The sequence below is a fragment of the Ovis canadensis genome, chromosome 22, assembly GCF_042477335.2.
Source record: "Ovis canadensis isolate MfBH-ARS-UI-01 breed Bighorn chromosome 22, ARS-UI_OviCan_v2, whole genome shotgun sequence".
In the NCBI taxonomy this organism is placed as follows: domain Eukaryota; kingdom Metazoa; phylum Chordata; class Mammalia; order Artiodactyla; family Bovidae; genus Ovis; species Ovis canadensis.
Genome location: NC_091266.1, coordinates 66,377,736 through 66,402,462, shown reverse-complemented (window position 1 = coordinate 66,402,462; position 24,727 = coordinate 66,377,736). Strand labels below are relative to the sequence as shown.

The 24,727-nt window shown below is 62.2% G+C and overlaps 1 protein-coding gene across 5 annotated transcripts in view; it reads right to left on the bottom strand.

Moving 5' to 3' along the window:
- INPP5A (inositol polyphosphate-5-phosphatase A) overlaps positions 1–24,727 on the bottom strand; it is a 152,332-nt gene that overhangs the window by 69,331 nt on the left and 58,274 nt on the right. For all 5 annotated transcript variants that reach the window (XM_069567811.1, XM_069567810.1, XM_069567812.1 and 2 more), the window contains 2 exons: positions 9,055–9,155; positions 6,021–6,108 (listed from right to left, as the gene is read on the bottom strand). In XM_069567811.1, coding sequence (XP_069423912.1) covers positions 6,021–6,108; positions 9,055–9,155 — 189 coding nt within the window. The remainder of the gene's footprint in view (positions 1–6,020; positions 6,109–9,054; positions 9,156–24,727) is intronic.

Here is a 24,727-nt window from a genome sequence, read left to right as displayed (position 1 = left end):
CCTCTGTGATGGGGCCGCTGACACCCTGGTGCCCCAGCCAGTGGCCCTCCTGCCCTCCGGCCAGCATGCCCTCGGGGAATGTCCGCCCATCCTCCCAACTTGCCCTGGCCCAGGTTCGGGCAGGACCCTGAGCACTCAGGCCAGGCTCTGAAGCGGCCTGTCGGTCGGGGTTCAAGTCCAGGCGAGGCAGAGACGTCCCCACTGGCCTCCTCCATCCACTCGGCACCCGTGGGCCAGTGAGGGAGCCGGGAGGCGCCTTCCTGGAGGACCTGAGCGACAGACACAGCCCCGCACACGTGGTTCCCATGTCTCAGCAGCATCACCAACACCGCGGCACAGCCCAAGGACCTCTGGTCACTGCTCCTCACAGCATAGGGAGGCGCGAGGGGCACTCTGGGCACTGAGTGCCACGTGGTGGCCTCAAGAACAGAGCGCGGGGTGGGCCTGCACCAGCCCCCCAGAGCCGCCCCCCTTCTCCCTGCCCCCGCCCCAGTCCAGCCCAGGGAGCTCCCCTGCTTGGCGGCGTCCCGTCCCGGGCTCCAAACGGAAACGGCTGCTGGCTCTCGGGGCAGCCACACACGCCGCCGGCCAGGTGCCCTGTTGTAAGCCCCAGGTCTTCCCAGGCGCGGTCTCACCGCACAACGGCCACGCAGAAGGCGCCACACAACACCTCCTGTCCGTCCTGGGTGGCCCCCCTCCTCCCACCTTCTGGCCAAGCCTGGGGTCCGGGCCGCGTGATGACCCGGACGCGCCCAAGCTTTGGGGCCTCCGCAGGGGAGCTCCACCGGGGAACACGGCATCGCAGACGCGCGCGCGCAGTCGCAGGAGGCTCTCCGACCCCCGCGTCACCCCCGTGCACAAGGGGGTCCTCAGAGGCCGGGGAGGGCTCAGCCCCACCACGAGCCCATGGCCAGGACACACGCAGCTCTGCGGGACACCAGCTGGAGGCAAACCAACCCGGAGGCAACTGTCCTCGCTGGCTAGCCCAACGCAGCTTGTCCGCTAGAGGGAAATAAAAAAGTCGAGCCTAAATGCATAAAAAATTATGACGGAAGCACTAAATAAGGCCGGGCCCGCATGCTTATTGAGTCAAAAATCAATCAATCAATGAGGAGTGGATTAGGCGCAGCTTATAAGCCCCAAAGAAATGATTTGCCCAAACACTGGGATTTAACAGTGGAGGACCAGATTCCAACACTTTTAGGAAGTAAATAATGAAAAATCAATTTAAAGAAAAAACAGATCAAGAACCCTGGACTCTGACACACGGACACATTTACTGCCGAGTGCCGTCTCTCGGCTGACCCGAAAACTTCGGAAGGTGTTTATTTACTTCCAGCACCTTCCAGAGATCAATATTTTTAATTTGGACCCAAGTTATTATTTTTCGCATCACAGCAGCGGGGAGCAGAGTAAAGTGCCTCATATTTTAGTGCTAAAAAGATCGATATGACAGTTTCACCTTCCCTCAGCCCTGCCGCTGCCGGGCCGCACATCACCACGTCCCGCGGGGCCGCCCAGCCGCAGGGGGAGCGGCCGCCCCCGCCCCTGAGGCCGGCAGCCGTGATTTAGCTGAGCGCCGAGGGCTCCGCGCCCTCGGAAAACCAATCTTGCTTCCCTCACTTCATCAGGCCTGTCTGGACCTGCGGGCAGGGCAGGAGGCGGGGCCGGAGGGGCTCACACAGATCGTCCCGCATCCGAGAGGCTGGTGCCATCCTGCCCTTCCTCCGACCAAAGAGCTGCAGCCAGTGCCGTCAGTTCTCTGTGAATGTCCCCCAGAGTCTCATCCAGGAGAGCAGACAGGAAGAGGCCACGGAGCAGGGTGACCCCTTGGAAGGAGCGGGCATCAGGCCAGGGGGCGGGGGGCAGGGCAGAAAAGAGGCGGCGCCACCCCACCCCCTCCAGCAGGCGCCCTCCAGGTGCCCTGGGCTGGAGGACGGGCCCAGACCCTACTGGAGGAGACTACGGGCCCAGTGCGGACCCTTGAGGCCTGTGAGCCCCCAGACACGGCGCCGAGGGAGGAAGGAGCCAGTGTGTTGGTGACCTGCTGCTCAGGCGTCCTGGGCCCAGGAGCCACCAGAGTGGACACCAGCCACCAGTGGGAGCACGGCAGGACCCCCAGGGCAGGAAGGGACCCCTCGGTGTGAACAGACCCCCCCCACCCCGGACGTCAGGGCCTGACCCAGGTCTTCTGGTCTGACCACGAGGGAGGAACAGTCAGGCCACAGGGGGCTGCTCGCCTGGTGAATGGGGACAGCAGCTTGCAGACCTCAGCGTCAGCGGGGAGGGAGGGGGCTTCCTGCAGGGACCTGAGACGGCCCTTCTTCCGACGCCACAGCCTCCCCCTGCCAACAGGGCCCAGTCCTGGGAGACCCCCAGAACCGCGAGTCCATGTCTGTGGGACTGGACTTGGCCACACTCTTGCCCACCCACGAAGCCCAGGAGAGTGCCTCTTTCCAGGGTCCAGGCCGGTGGGGATGATGGAAGCTGGTGGGGGGAGCAGGGGCCGGCCAGGCTGTGGGCAGTGCCTCCTCCATCTTCCAGGCGCAGCCGCGCAGCCCGGGCACTCGGGAGGCAGGTGCCAGCAGGCTGACCCGTCTGTCCAGATGGAACCCACTTCCAGAGCTTTGAGGGGAAGTCAGAACCTCCGTGCTCTAGGGCAACGCTGCGTTCACCAAAGCCAGGCGCAGAGCCCTCAGGAGCCTGGCCCCGGCGCCTGCGCTGGGCGGGACCACCACGCGGCACCTCCACAGGCTAGGAGGGTCAGCCCCGCCCACCCTGTCTCCTGCACCTGCCAACACCCTGCAGGAGCGGGTGAGGACCAGCCAGGCATGTGGCCACAGGCTTCACCTCACGCCTCGCGGCCCCCACCAGGCTTGTCCCTAGCAGGCGGTGCCAGGGCCCGGCAGCCACCCCAGGAGGGGCTCTGGGAGCAGGGAGCGGGTGGGCAGGGCCTCAGGCCCCCCCAGTCACACTGCAAGGGGCTCCCAGGGTCCCCTGACGGCGTACTTGCTGTGGTGGGGACAGAGCCAGCATCTGAGCCTCATGAGGGATGAAAACTGGGCCATCCTGGCTCTTCCGGACAAACACAAAACCACCAGGGTGTCATGTGTGGAAGTCGGCCAGGAAACCCAGGGCGCTTTCCACTGCACCACAGAAAACACCGGGGCGAAGCTGTCCAGGATGGGGTCAGTGGCACAGCCCCCTCCCCACCCAGAGCAGCGCCCTGTCCAGACCCCTGGGCACAGAGAGGCCCACGTCCGCTCAGGGAGACCCGGGGGGGTGGGGAATCAGGGCCAGGGAGGGCAGGTACCTGGGGGGCAGCCCCTTCCTCGTGGGGTCTTACCCCACTGCCCATGGCTTCCAGCTCATCCCAGCCCCCACCTCCCCAACTGTGCATGAGCCTTCCATCTCCCCGACTCCAAAGTGGAGGCCCCAGGCTCAGATCCCCTGCACCAGGGAAACCCACCCAACCAGCGGTGCTCGAGGTGCGCAAAGCCAGACCTCTGAGATCCAGGCCCTCTGCCCCGGGCCCCGCCCACCCACTCAGACAGTCTGCCGAGCAGCTGGTAGGTGCTGAAGCAGGCCTAGGCCCGGCCGCTCAGGGACAGACCTGGTGTTCCCAGACTCTGGATCCAAGGGGCAGACGCAGAGAGCAGAAGGCGGACACAGCACAGCAAGGTGGCCGTGGCCCGAGACACGGGTCTAGGGGCCAGGGGCCTGGGCCAGCCTGCAGGCTCCAGCCAGTCCCTCCAGCTCACAGTGTGGTCACCCAGGGGCCAGGCCGTCAGCCCGTGAGGGCAGTCAGGAAGTTCGCAGGAGCAGGATGGGGGATGGGAGGCTGGGGCACCTCGGAAGGAGGAGACCTCCCAGGAAACAGGCAGGCAGGGGACTGGCCAGCGGGCAGGGTCAGAGGGAGCGGAGCCGCCCAGGACGGCCAGTGGGGGACAGTCTGTCTCCTCAGGCCCGAGTGGACCACATGAGCCACCTGCTTCAGTGAGCGGCCACTCAGGACGGTCTTCGGGAGCAGACAGAATTTAGCGTTATCAGTTTAAGTCTAAAATCTGCGCTTCCAGCAGCTCCGGCTGGAATGGGAAGTGCTGCTCTGGCGCCACCTCCTGGTGAAGACCAGGACCTGCAGGCCCCTGCTGAGCGGCTGCACCACACAACCAGGGCCCCGCCCCGCCCCGAGCCCCGCGACAGGGCACAGCTCCCACAGGCTGCACCCCCCCCCCCAGAGCTCCCCGCCCCGCAACAAGAGCCCCGCCCCACAGCGCCCCGGCCCCTCAGCCAGAGCCCCGCCCCCCCGAGCGCCCCTGCCCCCCAACCAGAGTCCCCACCGGGCCCAGCTCCCCCAGGCTGCAGACCCCCTCTTAACTGTTGCTGCGGGCTCTGGGGCCCCCACCTCGTGCTCATCACCAGGGGCAGCTGCAGGTTCACCCCCTTTCTGGGAACAGGCTACTATTTTCTGATCCCTATTAATACCTGTGACAGCATTTATGTACAAGATAAATTCATTTCAATTTCCTTTTTCAATTAATGGCCTATTATTTGAACCACACTCAGCTAAAAATATTACTCCAACGCCATTAATCTTGTAAAAATTAAATTTCCCTCCCTCTGACAGGCAGAGGCCAGCAGGCTGGGGCGAGGGGGTGGCCACATGGCTGCCCAGCCCTGCCCAGAACCGCAGGGGCGCAGAGGCCCCTCCACCAGGACGGCAGAGGGCCCGGCAAAGGTGGCTCCACGCACGACCGTGAGGGGGCGGTGGACGGGCACGCGGAGCCCAGGGCCAGGTAGGCCTTCACCTCAGACCGTTCCTGCCAAACGCACGCCTCCCCTGAGACAGCATGTCCAGAGCAAGGTCCAGACCGGGGTGTAGAGTCCTGCGGACATTCCCGCCCGGGAGACACGGCCACGCAGGACCACGGCTGCAGGCGGCGCTACTGGGAGCGAGCAGGCCACGACGGCCCGCGGGGTGAGGCAGGCAGGGAGTGAGGCCCCGACGCGCCCTGGGCAGGTCCGGCCTCCGGCCTCGTCTCCAGACCCTGTCCGGTCCCGCGGACCCCGGGACACAGCCTCGGAGACCTCAGACCCGAGCTGTCCCATGTCCGGGCTGGCGTCCGGTGTGAGGTCAGTCTTGCCCAAGGAGGCGCCGCCTCGAGTGCTTTCCCGGGCTGAAACCAAGCGGCATGGCCCCGTCACGATCGCGCCATCAGCGTACTGGACCAGAGAGGAAAGGCGGGCCTGGGAGGCCGAGACTCCGAAGGTCCCGGGGGAACAGGAGGGGCGTGGCCTCGACACCTCGATGCCCAACCGGACGCTCGTAGGCGGTGGCTGCTGGTTATTCCGCCAGGTGGCTCGTCCACAGTGTGAAAACGTCTAATTCTGGGTACTTAAAATTACTTCCAGTTTTCACTGGCAAATAATTTTTGATAACCTTCCTTACACACAACCGTCTGCACGACGGTCGTTCCTCCAGGGAAGCTGCTGAGTGAGGGGAATGCTCTGATGCAGGTTTCTGCTTTCCGTTGCAAATTGAGAAACCCCTTTTTGAGATACACCTCCAGGGGCGAGGCAAGAGCACAGCGGAGCCCTCTCAGCCCCCAGGCGCCTCCACCGTGAACGATTCCTCACCCCGCCAACCATCTGGCTGCAGCCACGACAGGTGGCTCCGAGCAGGCCGCAGAGAGCGAGAGAACCGAGCATCCCAAGAAACTGCCACAGGGCTGTGTGAGAGAGACGGGGGACAGACAGCGGGCACACCCGCCTTGCTGAGGCCACGGCGTCTGTGCCCGAAGGCCAAGGCCCCAGCCCCTGACGAGCTGACGACGCCACCCTCCACCAGACGGGGCCGCCCAGCTCCGCTGCGCCGAGACGCCCGCCTGTCCCCCACCCAGCACAGCCCTGGCCGTCAGGCCAGCGGGGGCTGGTGTCTGCGGTCCCCCCGCCGTCAAGTGGGGCCCACGCCCGGCCGTGCCCGGGATGGGCCGCCCCGCGCCGAGGCGGAGCACGCTCACCGTGAACTGCTCCTGGGACTTGTAGTTCTCGTCCAGGTAGACCCGCGCCCGGCTGTACTCCTTCATGGCATCGCTGGAGAGCAGCTCCCTGGAAGGAAGAGCGGCATCTTCACACACATCACGCAGGCAGCTCCCTGTCCCACAGCAGCGCTCACGGGGGCAGGAACGGCAGCCTTGAAACCACGGGAGCGCGGGAGCAGGGGAAGGAAGCGGGAGGGGGAGGCCCATCTCTAAGACGCGCCTGGAGTGCAGCCGCCACGCACCCCCGGGGTCTGCGATGGCTCTGGATGGATGGGGGGTGCCTGAGCCCCGAGGGCTGCACCCCAACACCGCCTGGCAAGGAGGGGGGACACGGCTGCCGTGTGACCCACTGGCCCTCCACCCGGGGTGGGGAGAAGAGGGCTCCAGCTCTGAGAACTGAAGAGGAGGCAGGAAGGAGCAGGGAGGAGGGCCGGGAGGACCAGCCTTGAGGGGGTCAGACGAGTGCCCGAGCCCCGGCCACCTGCCGGACAAGCCCCAGCTTGCCTGCGGGCAAGGTGGGGTGTGGGCACAACAAACTGCAAGATCAGCTTGCCGAGAAGCGGAAAACAGGACCCGTGCTCCACAAGAAAGTCAACAGAAACAGACCCTGAAAGGACAAGAGCAATGCAGTTCACTGAAAGGAAACTTGAAAGAGCGAAGATATAACCGAAGAGTCACAGGACAGCGTGCACAGAGTGGCGAGGAAAACACGGATACAAATGGCACTGCTAGGACTCCAGTTACGGAAGTGACTCCACCGAACGGGCCTGAGAGCAGGTGAGAGTGTGAGCAGAAGAGGGTAGGTCAGTGACCAGAAGACAGGACTATCCAAACTGGAGCAAAGAAGGAAATATGAACTGGAAAATCCGGAAGAGCTGTAGAGACCTCCGTGACCGGAAGGGAGGAACAATCCATGAGCTTTCCTGAAATTTCAGTGAAATTATGAACCCACAGGTTGGAAAAGCTCAAAGAACTCCAAGCAAAAGAAACACAAAGAAAATCAAACTAAAGCAAAACAATCAAGTTGCTACACAGCAGCTAGAAAGACAAACTCAGTGTCGGGGGAAGAAGACGCACTATATTCAGAAGATGAAGACCAGAACAACGGCCAATTCTGCTCAGGAACAAGGCCGCACAGAGGACAATGGGGCAGTATCCTTAAAGTACTGAAGGGGAAAATGGACAAGCTAGAATTCTGTTTTCAACAGAAACATCTTTCAAAAACAAAGACAAAGACTTTCTTCACACAAACAAAAGCTGAGATAGTTGATCAGCAGCAACTTGTGTTGAGATAAATGTTAACGTTCTCAGGTCAAAGGAAGATGGTGCGGAGAGAAAGCTGACTACAGACATGGCCGTGCCCCGGGAGCGGCAGGTGGCCACGCAGGGGATGCGTTCCTGCACTTTCTAACCTTTGAAACACGTAGCTGACTGGGTCAGAGCAAAAACAGCAACACGCGCGTCACGCAACTCGGGCAGGAATGAAGCGCCTCTAAGGGCAGCAGGAGGATGGCAGGCGCCCGGGAGCGTGTGATGGCGTGGGCACGGAGGTGAGACCCTGCAGCTGCGTCTGCTTGTCTCTGAAATGCCCGGCTTCCCCAAAGTGTTCTCTTCTCGTGGACCTATTAGAGCTCTTTAGATATTTAAACACTGACAATTTTTGACAGTCAAGTACATTGCAGATACTTTTCCCAAGTGTGGCTAAGCTTTGACTTCGTTTACAGTGTCTTTTGATGAAGACTTTAATATCACCACGGCCCAGTGTGTCTGTCTTTCCTTTGCTGGACCTTGCGCACCTTCTGAAGAAGCCTCTGCCCGGATGCTCTCCTGCACTTCACCCTCGGACCATCAGACCACCCTCAGGCCTCTCGCCCTCACTCTGGGTCAACTGGAACTCAGCCCAGGCGGGGCGGGGGACCAGGGCAGGGCGGGGACGCAGCCTCACAGCTTCCTGGCCCAGGACCCCGCGGTGCCCTCCCGACCCAGCTGCCCCGGCCACACCCGGGGGGGACGTGGGGGCTCCTGCACAGCCCACTGGGTGTCGCCCCGCCCCCACACACGGGGGGCTCCGGGCCGGGGCAGTGCGGATGCCCACCTCACTGTGCTGCAGAATCCCTGTGGCGAGCCCTGACCCTCTGCCCCCCTGTGGTGACTCCAGCATTAGTTTCAGCGCTAAGGAAACGTTCTGATTGAAATTGCTCTAAGTTATAGGTTATTTGGGGAAAATATGGTAGTTTTAAAAAATCTGTCTTTTAACAAATGACCCCATAATGTGACAGCTGAAAACATGGATGACTTATGACCATCCACAGGGAACTGAGGCCAGCGACAGCTGCGGGACTTGGCCTCAGGCTGGGCCCCAGGCTGGACACCCCCCGGCCCGGTGCCTCACCCCCACAGCTGCCTCAGAAGTGCCATCTCTCCCTCCACCAGTGGGAGCTGTCACAGCGCCTGGAATCTGGGTCAGGGGTGGTGCCCACCCCAGGGGACACAGAGCAGAGAGGCGCCTGCTATCCAGCCCGCTGCTGCCCACTCCCGCGTCCAGCTCCCAGGTCTGCGTCCCTGTCCCCGGGTGGCGCTGGGCGGTTCTACATAGGACTGACTCCCACGGAGCCACAGGGTGCGCCTCCCACGGACGATGGCGCTCTGTGCCCATTGCACTGCGATCAACGAGCTGTGAGCTTCTGAGTGGACACCCGGTCCATCTGTCCATCAGTCCGTCCATCTGTCTGTTCTCAGCAGCAGCAGGCAGCTCACAGCCATCAGGCCACATGACAGAACCTCGGCCTGGACCTGGGGCTGACGCTTCTGAGCCCACAGGTGCCACTGCCTTGAACCCTGGGCGCAGCCACCCCGTCGCTCCCCCCGGCCCCACCCCCGGGCCACGCCCCCTCTTTGGCAAGGCGCCCTGGCCCCGGGCCTGGCCCTCAGGTGGGGCTGTGCCCCTTGCCCCCAGCCATACCCACCTCGCCCCAGGAGGAGGCGGAGGCCAGGCAGCTGCCCCCAGACTTACTTGACAAACTTGTCCACATGCGACATGGACGCTTCATAGTTCTTCCCTCCGAACTCCTGGCAGTGCAGGGCCAGGAAGTGCGGCCTGTGAGCGTGGACGACCTGCGGAGGAAGGCAGGCGTCAGGGCGGCCCCGACCCGGGGCGTGGGCCCAGGGAGCCCCTGGTCTCTCCAGAATGCTGGTGCTCCCCCCATGACAGGACGGCCCACATCGGCCACAGGCCGCAGGCAGGGCCCGGAGGACAGCCGTCCTGACGCCACCGTGGCCCCGCGGGGCTGCGAGCGCACGCGTGTCGTATGCGTGTGTCGGCGCTGTGCACACGTGTGTGCGTGTCTTCCACCATCTGGGAGGGAGCGGGGCTTCCCTGGCGGCTCAGACAGTGGAGAAGCCGCCTGCAACACGGGAGACCTGGGTTCAATCCCTGGGTCAGGCGGATCCCCTGGGGAAGCGAATGACGACCCACTGCCATCTTCTTGCCTGGAGAATCCCACGCACACAGGAGCCCAGCGCGCCCCAGTCCAGGGGGCCACAGTCAGACACGGCTGAGCGACGGACACAGTACAGGAAGGGCAGAGCCGGCCGCGAGGGCGGGCGCTGTCTCACGCCCGACGCGCACCTGAGCCCCAGCCCAGCCCCTGGGGAGGTGGACACGCTGCAGCAGCCAGCGGGCCCGGGTGCAGCCACGCAGCGGCAGGTGGCAGAGCTGGCGGGCCCACTGTGCCGGGCTCGGCTCAGCCCAGCCCCCGGGCGAGGCCCGCAGCGTCTCCCTGGTCACCAGGGTCCCCCCCGCGCCAACCAGGCTGGCCCCGAGGCGGCGCCCAGCCAGGCCTCCCTCCTGTCACTTGACCTCGACCACGGAGTCGTCCCCGGAGCTGCGGCCCTGCTGCCTGGAGGCTCTGCTGGGAGCACAAGAGGGCCGTCCTGAGAGGGCCGTCCTGAGCGGGGAAGAGCCGTCCTGAGGGGAAGAGCCGTCCTGAGGGGGGAAGCCATCCTGAGAGAGGGCCGTCCTGGGGGAGAGCCATCCTGAGGGGAGAGCTGTCCTGAGCCAGGGAGAGCCATCCTGAGGGGAAGAGCCGTCCTGGGGGAGAGCCGTCCTGAGCGGGGGAGAGCTGTCCTGAGGGGAAGAGCCGTCCTGAGGGGAGAGCCGTCCTGAGGGGAAGAGCCGTCCTAGGGGAGAGCCGTCCTGAGCGGGGAGAGCCATCCTGAGGGGGAGAGCCGTCCTGAGGGGAGAGCCGTCCTGAGCGGGGGAGAGCCGTCCTGAGGGGAAGAGCCGTCCTGGGGGAGAGCCGTCCTGGGGGAGAGCCGTCCTGAGGGGAAGAGCCGTCCTGGGGGAGAGCCGTCCTGAGCGGGGAAGAGCCATCCTGAGGGGAGAGCCGTCCTGAGTGGGGGAGAGAGCCGTCCTGAGGGGGAGAGCCGTCCTGCGGGGGAGAGAGCCGTCCTGAGGGGGGAAGCCATCCTGAGAGAGGGCCGTCCTGGGGGAGAGCCGTCCTGGGAGAGAGCCGTCCTGAGCGGGGGAGAGCTGTCCTGAGGGGAGAGCCGTCCTGAGTGGGGGAGAGCCATCCTGAGGGGGAGAGCCGTCCTGAGGGGAGAGCCGTCCTGAGCGGGGGAGAGCCGTCCTGAGGGGAAGAGCCGTCCTGGGGGAGAGCCGTCCTGGGGGAGAGCCGTCCTGAGGGGAGAGCCGTCCTGAGTGGGGGAGAGAGCCGTCCTGAGGGAGAGAGCCGTCCTGAGGGGAAGAGCCGTCCTGGGGGAGAGCCGTCCTGAGGGGGAGAGCCGTCCTGCGGGGGAGAGAGCCGTCCTGAGGGGGGAAGCCATCCTGAGAGAGGGCCGTCCTGGGGGAGAGCCGTCCTGGGAGAGAGCCGTCCTGAGGGGAGAGCCGTCCTGGGAGAGAGCCGTCCTGAGGGGAGAGCCGTCCTGAGTGGGGGAGAGAGCCGTCCTGAGGGGGAGAGCCGTCCTGAGGGGAAGAGCCGTCCTGGGGGAGAGCCGTCCTGAGCGGGGGAGAGCCGTCCTGAGGGGAAGAGCCGTCCTGGGGGAGAGCCGTCCTGAGCGGGGGAGAGCCGTCCTGAGGGGAGAGCCGTCCTGAGCGGGGGAGAGCCGTCCTGGGGGAGAGCCGTCCTGAGCGGGGGAGAGCCGTCCTGAGGGGAGAGCCGTCCTGAGCGGGGAGAGCCATCCTGAGGGGGAGAGCCGTCCTGGGGGAGAGCCGTCCTGAGCGGGGGAGAGCCGTCCTGAGGGGAAGAGCCGTCCTGGGGGAGAGCCGTCCTGGGGGAGAGCCGTCCTGAGCGGGGAGAGCCGTCCTGAGGGGAGAGCCGTCCTGAGCGGGGGAGAGCCGTCCTGGGGGAGAGCCGTCCTGAGCGGGGGAGAGCCGTCCTGAGGGGAAGAGCCGTCCTGGGGGAGAGCCGTCCTGGGGGAGAGCCGTCCTGAGCGGGGAGAGCCGTCCTGAGGGGAGAGCCGTCCTGAGCGGGGGAGAGCCGTCCTGAGGGGGAGAGAGCCGTCCTGAGGGCGAGCGGCCCAGCGGCCCGGCAGCCCTGCAGCCCTCCCCGCACAGGGTCCTGACTCGGGCAACGGCCCGGACCCGCATCTCCCCTGGGCCCTGAAACAGGCTGGGCATCGGGAGCGACCCTTGGGTCACCGGGGCAGGAGTGGACCCACACGGGCTCAAGGGGGACCCGGAGGTCCCGGCCCCACCCCCTGGGGCGCCCACAGCTGGGGGAGCAGGCAGCGGTGCCAGGACGTCCACGGGCGGGGGCAGCGGCCAGGGCAGGGTGGCCGGCGCTGGGGAAGCAGCAGGGCCCCGGCTGTCCACACCCCCGTCCCGCCCGTCCTCTGCTCTGCGCTTCCCTTGGCGCGGCGACAGAGCCGGCCCTGCAGCGCTCACCGAGACCCCGGAGCCACCCTGGCCTCCCCCCGCCCACCATCCCAGAGGCAGGCATCCCACAGCCGGCGGCCCAGGCCCAGGCCGCACTGCTGCTTCCCACACCGCCTGCACCAGCCTCGGCTCCTGCGTCCTGCCCAGAGGTCAGCGAGCCGTGGACGGATGGGCGCGGTCAAGGGGCTCAAGACACGGCTCCTCTGGGCACAAGGGCAGTGAGGTCCCCGACAGGAAGGGGCTGCACCTGGGGCTCAGCCAGCTGACCAGGGAGCAGGCCAGGGGGACGGGACGTGGGGCCAGGCCCTGGAGCAGAGCGCAGAGTGCCAGGCGGGGGCCAAAGGAAGCCTCGCTCGGCAGCAGCTGCCCCCGACCCGAAATGGCAAGCAGCAGGTGCAGCTTCAAGGCACGCGGCTGCACCCAGCTCGCACCTGCGTTCCGTTTGAGCAGGGTACAGGATGTTCACGAGGCCGCTTTCACTGCCCCCTCAACACAGGCCCGGACCCCTCATTCCTGGGCTCCGGCCTCAGGGCTCGGGAAACCAGGCGGCATGCCTCCCAGCGGGCACCTCACCCAACACCCCACAGCCGGGCAGGGACCTGGGCGCTCGGGCAGCAGATCACCTCCACAGCCAGGGCAGACTGCAGGCTGGCTTCCGGGCCCAGGGCCGGGGCCGCAAAGGGCACGAGGGACCTCGGTCAGAAGCAGCTCTGGGCAGCCTGGGTCAGGTGCCCAGATGGGCTGGCCTCAGGCCCAGGAACAAGTGACCGGACAGCGTAGTCGCGTGAAAGCCACCAAAAGCTGCATGATGTATGCGGCTGTCACCCGCCGCGCCTGGCACCTGGGACAACACACAAAGCCAGACCTTTGCGAGGGGCCCAGGGTTCCACCCGAGCGGCGCCACCCGGACACCCGGAGCTGCACAGATGGGGAGGGGCGCGGACAGCACAGGTCATCCCGAGGAAGCTGGTGGCTCACGACCCCGCTCAGGGCTGCGTCCTCTGGGCCCAGTCCCCCTTGTCCTGCAGCTCAGGCCCAGCGCCAGTCCGGAGGCAGGAAGGGCAGAAGGCACCCCAGACACGGGCAGGGCTCTCGAGTGGGCTCCTGCAGGTCATACCGCCACACCGTGCACAGAGGCTGTGGGTCACCAGAGTGTGGCAGGGACCGCGCCCGAGTCCCCGGGGAGGGCTGAGCGGCGCTTTCCAGGGACGCCCCGCAGCCACGCAGGGAGGCCAGGACGTGACACCCAAGCAGCCGCCGGGCGGGTCCCTCTGGGCAGGGCCTTGCTGCCGCCTTCATGCCTGCGCGCGTCTCCCTCAGCGGCTGCTCACTCTGTCACGGTCTGAACTGAAGCAGCCTTTTAAGGCACAGAATCCACCATTCCCATCACGCCAGGCTCCTCATACACTTGACTCTCATCCCACAAATCTCGAAGAAATCCAAAAATAGCCCCCCCGCGCCCTCCCACTCGTCAGGGAGCCCCCGGCGGCCCGCAGGCCCGGCACACCCGCCGCAGGGTCCGGTGGGGAGGCCCCTCCACACAGAGGAAGGGAGAGGGCGCTTCAAAAGCCACGATGAGGCGCCGGGACGAGCTCACACAGGAGTGGATGGGAGGAGACAAAGGCAGGTCTCGCGTGAGAACAAAGGTCCTCATCACGAAGCGTTTGGGGAGGAAAGTGACAGAGACCTGTGGGAAGGGCCCGCACGTCGGGAGAGCAGCCGCCACACCCGTCTCTGCAGACCACAGACCACAGACCACGCAGCCTCCATGCCAGAGGCCACACGGGGTCCACAGAGGCTCGCCCTGGGCCGGCCGGGGACGAACGCACAGCTGGGAACGGGGCTCGGGGGAGAGAGTGGGTTCAGAGAAGCCCGGCCCCCGCAAGGAGCATCGGGGTGGGGGGTGTGCGGGGGGTTTGGGGGCCCCTGCAGGAAGCGGGAGAGGAGCCTGACGCCACGTCAGAGCTTAACCAGCACTCCCGCTCCACCCAGGACAGGCCCCCCCCCGCCCACACACACAGACACACAGACACACACACACTCTTAGATCCGTGACACACACACACAGACACACAGACACACACACACTCTTAGATCCGTGACACACACATAGACACACAGACACACACTTAGATCCATCACACACACACACACACACACACACTCTTAGATCCATCACACACACACACACTTAGATCCATCACACACACACACAGACACACACTTAGATCCATCACACACACACACACACACACACACTTAGATCCATGAGTTCATGACGACGCTAACCAACACCCCCATGCCAGTCAGAGTGGGGTCAGGACACCTCTCTGAAAACCGGTGGATGAAGAGAATGAAGCCCCCCCCCCTCCTGCATCTCTGGGGAAACGGGAGGACAAGCTCCACTCAGGGAAATGTCAAGCCGAGAAATGGAGGCGAGGCGCCAGGGCTAGACTCTGCAGGGCCACACGGGAGCCCAGAGCTTCTGGCTCAGATGGGAGGCGGGTACAGAGAGGCCCCCGTGCGAAAACCCAGGCCAACTTCCAACCCAGACGGAATCGAAGCAGCCCGAACGCACGGAGAACAGAGTGGAAAGGCGGGGGGGGGGGGGGGGGGGCGGGGGGCGGGGTCAGGGGGCGGGCCACTGGGCTCACAGCTTCTGGATCTAACGGGCAGCCTGGTGACCAGTCCACACGGCCCTGGGCAGGGGAGGCCGAGGCGGCTGCGGACGGCAGAACACTCAGCCCAGCGGGGTCCATGGATCCGGCTGCAGGGCGCCAGGAGGCCCCGCTTCTGCAGAGCAGGGCCTCGGGGAGGACGGGCCGGCTGCAGCAGGAATGTGAGCAGGGGAGCAGGGGGCAGGCCGGCGCCCTGAGACGCAGGGGAGGCACCTTTTCGCCCACAGCAGGCAGCACAGCTTTGCCCGACGGACAGAAGAGGGTGCTGTGAGGCCAGGAACGCGACCCGCGCCGAGGCTGCTGGGGGCGGGCAGAGGAAGGGGACGTCCCTGCAGGGCTGCGGCCCACGAGGAAAGAGCACCTCCAGGAAAAGGCCTGCCCTCGACAGAGGCACAGAGCAGCCCAGAGCTGCGAGGCACCCCCCCCCCCGCCCCCCGCAGACAGAGCTGAACATCCAAACAGGCGCCGAGGGGAGGAGAAACGAGAAAGAGAGACAGGATCGACCTCAGGACAGAAATGGGGAAAAGGACAAAATCGTCCCAGAAAAGAAAAGCAGGTTACAGAGGGCCCGAGGGAGAACCAACTTCGAGGAAAGTTCAGCAAGGGCCACACAGGCCAGAAAAACCCAAGAAGGTGAAAAGAGCGTCAGTGAGAGGGCAGGGGCAGGGGCAGGCGTGGGCGAGGGCAGAGTGGGGAGCCTCTGCACCCCGGTACCAAGGGGAGAGAGCGAGGCAGGGCCCGGAGCTCACATCTAAACCCAGGGCCCAGGGAAACCCTCCAAGGCAGGGGAGCTGAACCACACGGAAAGGCCCCTGAGCACCAGAGAGAATCACCCCAGAGCAACAGCCTCCCAGGCACACCCCAGCGCAAGACACAGTCCTCCAGGCCCCCAGGAAGCAGAGCCACCGAGACCCACGCCAGAACCAGAGACCCACGCCAGAACCAGACACCCACGCCAGAACCAGACACCCACGCCAGAACCGCCGACACCCACACCAGAACCACTGACACCCACTAAAACCGCCGACACCCACACCAGAACCAGAGACCCACACCAGAACCGTCAGCACTCACCAGAACCGCCGACACCCACACCAGAACCACCGACACCCACACCAGAACCACTGACACCTACTAAAACCACCGACACCCACACCAGAACCAGAGACCCACACCAGAACCGTCAGCACTCACCAGAACCACCGACACCCACACCAGAACCACCGACACCCACACCAGAACCGCCAAGGCCCACACCAGAACCAGAGACCCACACCAGAACCGTCAGCACTCACCAGAACCGCCGACACCCACACCAGAACCACTGACACCCACTAGAACCGCCGACACCCACACCAGAACCAGAGACCCACACCAGAACCGTCAGCACTCACCAGAACCACTGATACCCACACCAGAACTGCCAAGGCCCACACCAGAACCACCAAGGCCCACACCAGAACTGCCAAGGCCCACATCAGAACCACCGACACCCACACCAGGACCACTGACACCCAGTAGAACTGCCGACACCCACACCAGAACCGACACCCACCTGAACCATCAGCACTCATCAGAACCACTGACACCCATACCAGAACCGCCAAGGCCCACACCAGAACCACCAAGGCCCACACCAGAACCACCAAGGCCCACATCAGAACCACCGACACCCACTAGAGCCACCAACACCCACACCAGAACCAGAGACCCACACCAGAACCATCAGCACTCACCAGAACCGCCGACACCCACACCAGAACTGCCAAGGCCCACATCAGAACCACCGACACCCACACCAGAACCACTGACACCCATTAAAACCACCAACACCCACACCAGAACCGACACCTACCAGGACCATCAACACTCACCAGAACCACCGACACCCACACTAGAACTGACACCCACTAGAACCGCCAACACCCACACCAGAACCAGAGACCCACACCAGAACCGTCAGCACTCACCAGAGCCACCGACACCCACACCAGAACCACCAAGGCCCACACCAGAACTACTGACACCCACACCAGAACCGCCAAGGCCCAAATCAGAACCACCGACACCCACACCAGAACCACCAACATCCACTAGAACCGCCGACACCCACACCAGAACCGACACCCACCAGAACCGCCGGCAGCCACAACAGAACCAATGTCTAAGTTTTTTTTATAAAAATCCTCAATGCGAGCAAGTATAAGCCAAGAATCACACAGCTCAGCCAACCGTCCTTCAAACATTTTCACGAGTAAACTCGGATGGGCTCTGTCCCCGTGAGCCCGCGTGGAGCTCCACTAGGGCAGGCTGGGCAGACGCTGACCAGGGGACCAGCACAGACTCAGGCCCCACAGCCAGCAGCCTCGAGGGAACGCCGCTGGGCAGGTGTGGAGGCCACGCGAGGGGGTGAGGCCGCCCCTGGGAACCTGACCCCAAGCCGGGCAGCAGGTCGGACTGGCTAGGCTGGAGGGCAGGGACGGGGTGCTGACCCTTGATTTAAAGTAGCAATTATAAATCATAGTTTACAGCAACTATAACCCGCTGGCTGGAGTCCCCAGTGCAGGCAGACGGACGGCACACGTTGCTCGGAAACCCACACGGTCCCAGCGTGTCCACGTGGCACGTGAAGGAGCAGGATGCTGACCAGAGGCAGGGGGACTCGAAACCCACAGCTGCCAGGAAGACCCTTCATGAGACGCAAGACGCCAGTCAACAGTTTCAAATGGAACGCGAGAGAAACGGAGAACTAATCCAAAAGAAAGCAGAAATGGGGAAATAAAGGGACAGACCAGAAGGTGTAAGCATAACACAGATAATAAGACGGCAGCCCCAAGCCCACCGTGCCGATGGCCACATTGAGTGCTGACGGTCTGGACCCACGCTGAGAGGCAGGGCTGCCTGGCCACCGTGGACGGTGGCGGCCGCGCCAGGCAGCGCAGAGCAGAGCGCCGACCACAGAAAGCTCCGCGAGACGAGGCCCTGCTGGCGCCTGAGCCCCAGGGGCCGGGAGGCGCCTCAGCGAGCGGCGGGGGCTCCAGAGGACGACGGGCACAGGACAGCCACAGAGGGCTGGGGAGGCAGACGCACGCGTGCCCACGGCCAGCGATGGGGACGCACACGCGCGCCCGCACACACACGCGTGGGCAGTACCCTGACAGACAGCCCAGGACACGGCCGCGGGGCGCACCCTCTCCTGCGGCCCACTCGGCAGGAAAGGCCATCGCCAGGCCACAGAGCAAACCACAGGCTGCTGCCCGGCTTTCCAGGGATCACAGTCAAAGATGGAGAAGCTCCATACGGTCAGGAAAGACAAGACCGGGAGCCCACTAGGGCTCAGATCATCAGCTCCTGATTGCAAAATTCAGGCTTCAACTGAACAAAGTAGGGAAAACCACTAGGCCATCCAGGTATGATCTAAATCAAATCCCATGTTTATACACCGGAGGAGACAAATAGATCCAAGGGATCAGAAACGGTAGACACAGTGCCCGGAGAACTATGCATGGTGTTCATAATACTGTACAGGAGGCGGCGACCAAAACTATCCCCAAGAAAAAGAAATAAAAGCAAAATGGTTGTCTGAGGACGCTTTACAAATAGCTGAGGAAAGAAGAGAAACGAAAGGCAAAGGAGATACCTTCATTCCCATCTGGATGCAGAGTTCCAAAGAATAGCAAGCGGAGATAAGAAAGCCTTCCTCAGTGATCGAAGCAAAGAAACAGAGGAAAACAACAGAATGGGAAACACCAGAGATCTCTTCAAGAAAACTGGAGATGCCAAGCGAACATTTCATGTAAGAATAGGCGCGATAAAGAACAGAAACAGGAAGGGCCTAACAGAAGAAGATGCTAAGAAGAGGCGGCAAGAATACACAGCAGAACCATACGAGAAACGTCTCGAAGACCTGGACAACCATGATACTGTGGTGGCCCACCTACAGCCAGACATCCTGGAGTGTGAAGTCAAGTGGGCCTTAGGAAGCATCACTACGAACAAAGCTAGTGGCAGTGATGGAATTCCAGCCGAGCTGCTTAAAATCCTAGAAGATGACGCTGTGAAAGTGCTGCAGTCAATACGCCAGCAAATCTGGAAAACTCGGCTGTGGCCACTGGCCTAGAAAAGGTCAGTTTTCATTTCAATGCCAAAGAAAGGCAATGCCAAAGACCGTTCAAACCACTGTATAACTGCACTCATTCCACATGCTAGTAAGGTTACACTCAAAATCCTTCAAGCTCGGCTTTAACAGTATGTGAACTGAGAACTTCCATGTGTTCAAGCCGGGTTTCAAAGAGGCAGAGGAACAAGAGATCAAACTGCCAACATTTACTGGATCATGGAGAAAGCAAGGGAATTCCAGAAAAACATCTACTTCTGCTTCACTGACTACGCTAAAGCCTTTGACTGTGTGGATCACAACAAACTGCGGAAAATTCTCAAAGAGATGGAGTTCCAGACCACCTTACCTGTTTCCTGAGAAACATGTATGCAGGTCAAGAAGCAATGATTAGAGCCAGACATAGAACAACTGCGTAGTTCAAAACAGGGAAGGGAGTGAGACAAGGCTGCATACTGACACCCTGCTTAGTTAACTTGTGCAGAGTAAGTACATCATGAGAAACGCCGGGCTGGACAAAGCACAAGCTGGAATCAAGATTTCCAGGAGAAATAGCAGCAACTTCAGATGCGCAGATGATGCCACTTTAATAGCAGAAAGTGAAGAGGAACTAAACGTCTTGATGAAGGTGAAGGAGGAGGTTTTAAAAAGCTGGCTTGAAACTCAGCACTCAAAAATCTAAGACCGTGGCCCCTGATCCCATCACTTCGTGGCAAATAGAAGGTGGAAAGTGAAGCAGCGGCAGACTGTTTTCATGGCTCCGAGTCACTGTGGGCACTGACTGCCGCCGTGACATGAGAAGGCGCTTGCTCCTTGGAGGGAAAGCCATGAGGAACCTAGACACTGCAACAAAAAGCAGAGGAATCGTTTTGCCAACAAACCATCTAGTCAAAGCTATGTTTTTCCCAGTGGTCATGTATGGATGTGAGAGCTGGACCATAAAGAAGGCTGAGTGCTGCAGAATTGATGCTTCTGAGCTGTGGTCTTGGAGAAGACTCCTGAGACTCCCTTGGACAGCCAGGAGCTCAAACCAGTCCATCCTAAAAGAAATGAGTCCTGAATATTCATTGGAAGGGCTGATGCTGAAGCTGAAACTCCAACACTCTGGCCACCTGATGAGAAGAACCGACTCACTGGAAAAGACCCTGATGCTGGGAAAGATTGAAGGCAGGAGGAGAAGAGGGTGACTGAGGATGAGATAGTTGGATGGCATCACCGACTCGACGGACGTGAGTTTGAGTAAACTCCGGGAGATGGTGGAGGACAGGGAGGCCTGGCGTGCTGCAGTCCACGGGGTCGCAAAGAGTCGGACACGCCTGAGCGACTGAACTGCAGCAAGCGCTGCTGCCCCGGCTCTCTGAGCGCCCCTCCCGCATGTGCCTGCCTTGGGCGCTCACTGCACTCAGGACAGACGCAGAGCAAGCACCGGATGGTGGGTCAGATCAACACCACCACAAATGCCCCCGGGGCAGGACCAGCTGTCACCTGGGGGACCCCGGGACTAGGAGTGAAAGTGCCAGGCTGGGCCGCTAAGGTCAGAGCTGCAGCCCTCCCCCTGCCTCCAGGAAGGAGCCTAGACGGAGAGCCCTTCGGGGAGGATGGCATGGCTGTCTTCAGGATGGGCAGGAAAGTCCTTCCAAGATGTGGGCAGCGAGCTCAGGCCACGACCGGTGGGAAGGAGCTCAGGGAAGCGGGAGCTGGACAGGCAGGGGACTCCTGGCCCCGGGGGTCAGGGCCGGGGCCTCTGCTGCCTGGCTCTAACTGGGCTCCCATCCTGCCCACCTGGCACAGGGTGGCTGACCACATCTGCACACGCGCTGGGCCAACATTCTTTACCAAAAAAAGGAGCTTCTGCGAACTCTAGGGGGGAAACGCAGGCAACTGATAGAAATACGTGGGTTCTTTCATAGGAAGGCTCAAGAAAAATATTTTGGAAAAGAGTGAATTAGAGATTTTGGCAAGGAAGAGCTGATGGAATTAAAAATAAAAACAAAAACACGCCACGCAGCCAAACAAAGCCAGGCCCTGTCCTGACGCTGTGCAGGTGGCGAGGAGAGGGCGGCCCTGGTCTCCAGGACACGCAGAGCTGCCCGGCCCCGCTAAAAATAGCAGCAGTCAGGCCTTGTTAGGCCTGCTCCAAAGAGAAGTATCTGAGTTCCCTAAAAAGGAATTACATCCTACAAACAGCCCAGTGCAGGCCGGAGAGCCGAGATAAGGAGCCGAAAAGGGACAAAGGAATTTCTCCGGAGGCAAGATTGCTATTTACCAGCTACGCCTGAGAACACCCTGCGGAGGTGTCTGTGACCCTCAGCCTGGGAGGCGGGGGTCCTCTAGATGGCCAGCCGCCCGCCCTCTGGCCCAGGGCTGCTCCAGGACGGTGCAGGGGAGGTGGGGGCCTGCCCCCCGAGAAGGCCCAGACTCAGCTCCTGGCAGCCCTGACCGGACGCACTCCCAGAGCCCAGGCCCCACAGCCGCTGCCGGCTGGCACCCAGGGCAGCACGAGGCTCCACAAGCTCGCCAGCAGGCGGGGGACCTGGCCATCCGAGCAGCGAGGGTGGCTCCCGGGCCCCATGTGGGCAGGAGGCCCGCTCCGAGTCCTCGGGGCTGGAGGGTTTCTAGAACGGACGTTGAGCCTGGGCACCCACAGGCGTGCCTGACCGCCGACCGCAAAGCTGAAGCAGCGTCCAGCAGGCGAACTGTGGCTCTGCCCCAGATCCGGACAGACGGACGAAAGACTGCTCCTTCCAGAGGGGCAGAAACACGGAGCCTGGTCCACACTCAACACAGCCTGGTGTTGTGTTGCCTGGTGCTTGGGACCTCAGAGGCCTCTAAGACTGGCTCGATTTCCGTTTAAGAAGCACCTTCCCCGCCGAGGGGCGCAGGAAGAAAGCAGGTCCTGGGCCGCCTGGCTCCCCCCCCGGGAACCCCGGGCAGCTGGCGGCCAGCCTCCCGATCGCAGCCCTGGAACCTGCTCCCCGAGGCCACCCGCTTCCTCAGGGCGGTTCCCAGTGCGAGGGGATGCACACGCTGACCACGGGCTGAAAGGCTGCCTAGAGCACCCCCACAGCCTCTGACCACAGCAGCCTCGTGGGCGTGAGCGAGCCCCCCAGGATCCCCCTCGGTGGGGGGGCCCATGGGCATGAGTGAGCCCCCCCAGGATCCACCTTGGTGGGGGGGCCCATGGGCGTGAGTGAACCCCCCCAGGATCCACCTTGGGGGGGGGGCCCATGGACGTGAGCGAGCTCCCCCAGGATCCACCTTGGAGGGCCCATGGGCGTGAGCAAGCTCCCCCAGGATCCACCTTGGAGGGCCCATGGGCGTGAGCAAGCCCCCCCAGGATCCCCCTCGGGGGGGCCCATGGGCATGAGTGAACCCCTCCCAGGATCCACCTTGGTGGGGGGGGCCATGGGCGTGAGTGAGCCCCCCAGGACCCCCCTCGGTGGGGGGGGTCCACGGACATGAGTGAACCCCCCCAGGACCCCCCTCGGGGGGCCCACCTCACTCTGTATCAGAGGGAAGCCTGGACATACCAGTGCCACCATGTCAGTGGGCTCCCAGGGAGCACCCACCTCTCTCCATATCAGAGGCAGACAGGGAGCTGCGGCTCTGGCTGGAATGGGGGTCGGGGTCCAAGGACCCGGATGTGATGTTCGTGTGCGCCAGGCACTTACAGGGGCAACTCGGGGCGTGTGGGGCAGATGGCACACCTGATCCCCACCCGGCTGCGCTGCTAGATGGGACCACGCTGACCCGGCGAGCTAGCAGCTCCTCAAGGCCAGCGAGGGTTGTCACCGGGCCCCGTGGGCCCCCAGGGAAGTGTGCCCTCTTCACGTGCCGCGAGGGCGGGCTGCCATCCGCGGGCACAGCACAGACTAGCGGCGTCAGCAGCCCGTTGCGGGCTCGGCGGGTCTGCAGGGAGGACCTGGCACCCTGACACGAAGGAGGCTGGGCACTGGGGGCAGCTGCAGACTCAGGCCGAGCCCAGAGTAGAGAGCGGCGGGCGCAGAGGGGCCCCAGGCAGAGGAAACGGGACAGTGCCTGTGCCCCTGCCTCCCGGCCCAGCCCCCACCCTGCAGGAACACCTCCCTCCTGGCCCCACACACCACACCAGCAGACCAGAGCACGAGCCTGGCTTCTCAGAGGCTGACGAAGAGAGCAGCGGGGACCCCGCCGCTGGTCTCCCTAGAGAGGGACACCTCCCTGCTTCCTCGGGCCTTTTCTGATTGCTCTCGTCGCTGCATAGACATTTAGTTCAGTTCAGTCGCTCAGTCGTGTCTGACTCTTTGCGACTCCATGGGCCGCAGCACGCCAGGCCTCCCTGTCCATCACCAACTCCCAGAGTTTACTCAAACTCAAGTCCATTGAGTCGGTGATGCCATCCAACCATCTCATCCTCTGTCGTCCCCTTCTCCTCCTGCCTTCAATCCTTCCCAGCATCAGGGTCTTTTCAAATGACTCAGCTCTTCGCATCAGGTGGCCAAAGGACTGGAGTTTCAGCTTCGGCATCAGTCCTTCCAATGAATATTCAGGACTCCTTTCCTTCAGAATGGACTGATTGGATCTCCTTGCAGTCTAAGGGACACTCAAGAGTCTTCTCCAGCACCACAGTTCAAAAGCACCAATTCTTCGGCACTCAGCCTTCTTCACAGTCCAACTCTCACAACCATACATGATCGCTGGAAAAACCATAGCCTTGACTAGATGGACCTTTGTTAGCAAAGTAATGTCTCTGCTTTTTAATATGCTGTCTAGGTTGGTCATAGCTTTTCTGCTAAGGAGCAAGTGTCTTTTAATTTCATGGCTGAAGTCACCATCTGCAGTGATTTTGGAGCCCAAGAAAATAAAGTCTCTCACTGTTCCCACTGTTTCCCCATCTATTTGCCATGAAGTGATGGGACTGGATGCCAGGATCTTAGTTTTCTGAATGTTGAGTTTTAAGCCAACTTTTTCACTCTCCTCTTTCACTTTCATCAAGAGGCTCTTTAGTTCCTCTTCGCTCTCTGCCATAAGGGTGGTGTCATCTGTATATCTGAGGTTACTGATATTTCCTCCCGGCAATCTTGATTCCAGCTTGCGCTTCATCCAGCCTGGCATTTCGCATGATGTACTCTGCATGTAAGTTAAATGAGCCAGATGACAATATACAGCCTTGACATACTCCTTTCCTGATTTGGAACCAGTCTGTTGTTCCATGTCCGTTTCTAACTGTTGCTTCCTGACCTGCATACAGATTTCTCAGGAGGCAGGTCAGGTGGTCCGGTATTCCCATCTCTTGAAGAATTTTCCACAGTTTATTGTGATCCACACAGTCAAAGGCTTTGGCATAGTCAATCAAGCAGAAGTAGATGTTTTTCTGGAGCGCTCTTGCTTTCTCAGTGACCCAGCGGACACTGGCGATTTATCTCGGGTTCGTGCGCCTTTTCTAAATCCCGCCTGAGCACAGACACCAGCACGTCTCATCAGGTGTGCGGCCACCGCTCCATTCCGGCGCCGCTGCGACGTCCACGTTGGAAGTGAAGACGCCTTCGGGGTGCCGTGCGTGTGGCACACTGACTCGACTCATCTACGTCAGTCCACAGCCACATTTCTGCGTGCTCCTCAAGGCTTCCGGAACGCACATCACGCCTTCTGCCCAGACACAGGTCAGCTCCCTCCCTCCACGCTGTAGGACGCTACTCCCTCTCTGGCCCTGCGACGAGGACCAGGACCTTCACCGCCAGGCAGGACGCAGGCAGGCCCTGTGCCCCGCCCCACTCCAGGGTCCCGGCAGGAAAGCATCTCATCTCCCGGGAGCTGCGCCATCAGGCTCAGGGCATGAGTGCTCGCTACGGAAGCTCCTTCCACGCAGCTTGCCAGAGCTTTCATCAGAAATGGTTATAGAATTTCAGCAAACGCTTTTCCTGCATCTGCTGAGACGATCGTGTGTTTTTTCTTCACGGTCAGTTGACTTGGGTGATCTTATCTTTAATTTTTGAGCGTTACGCCGGGCTTGCACCCCTTGGTGCTCATGCATAAC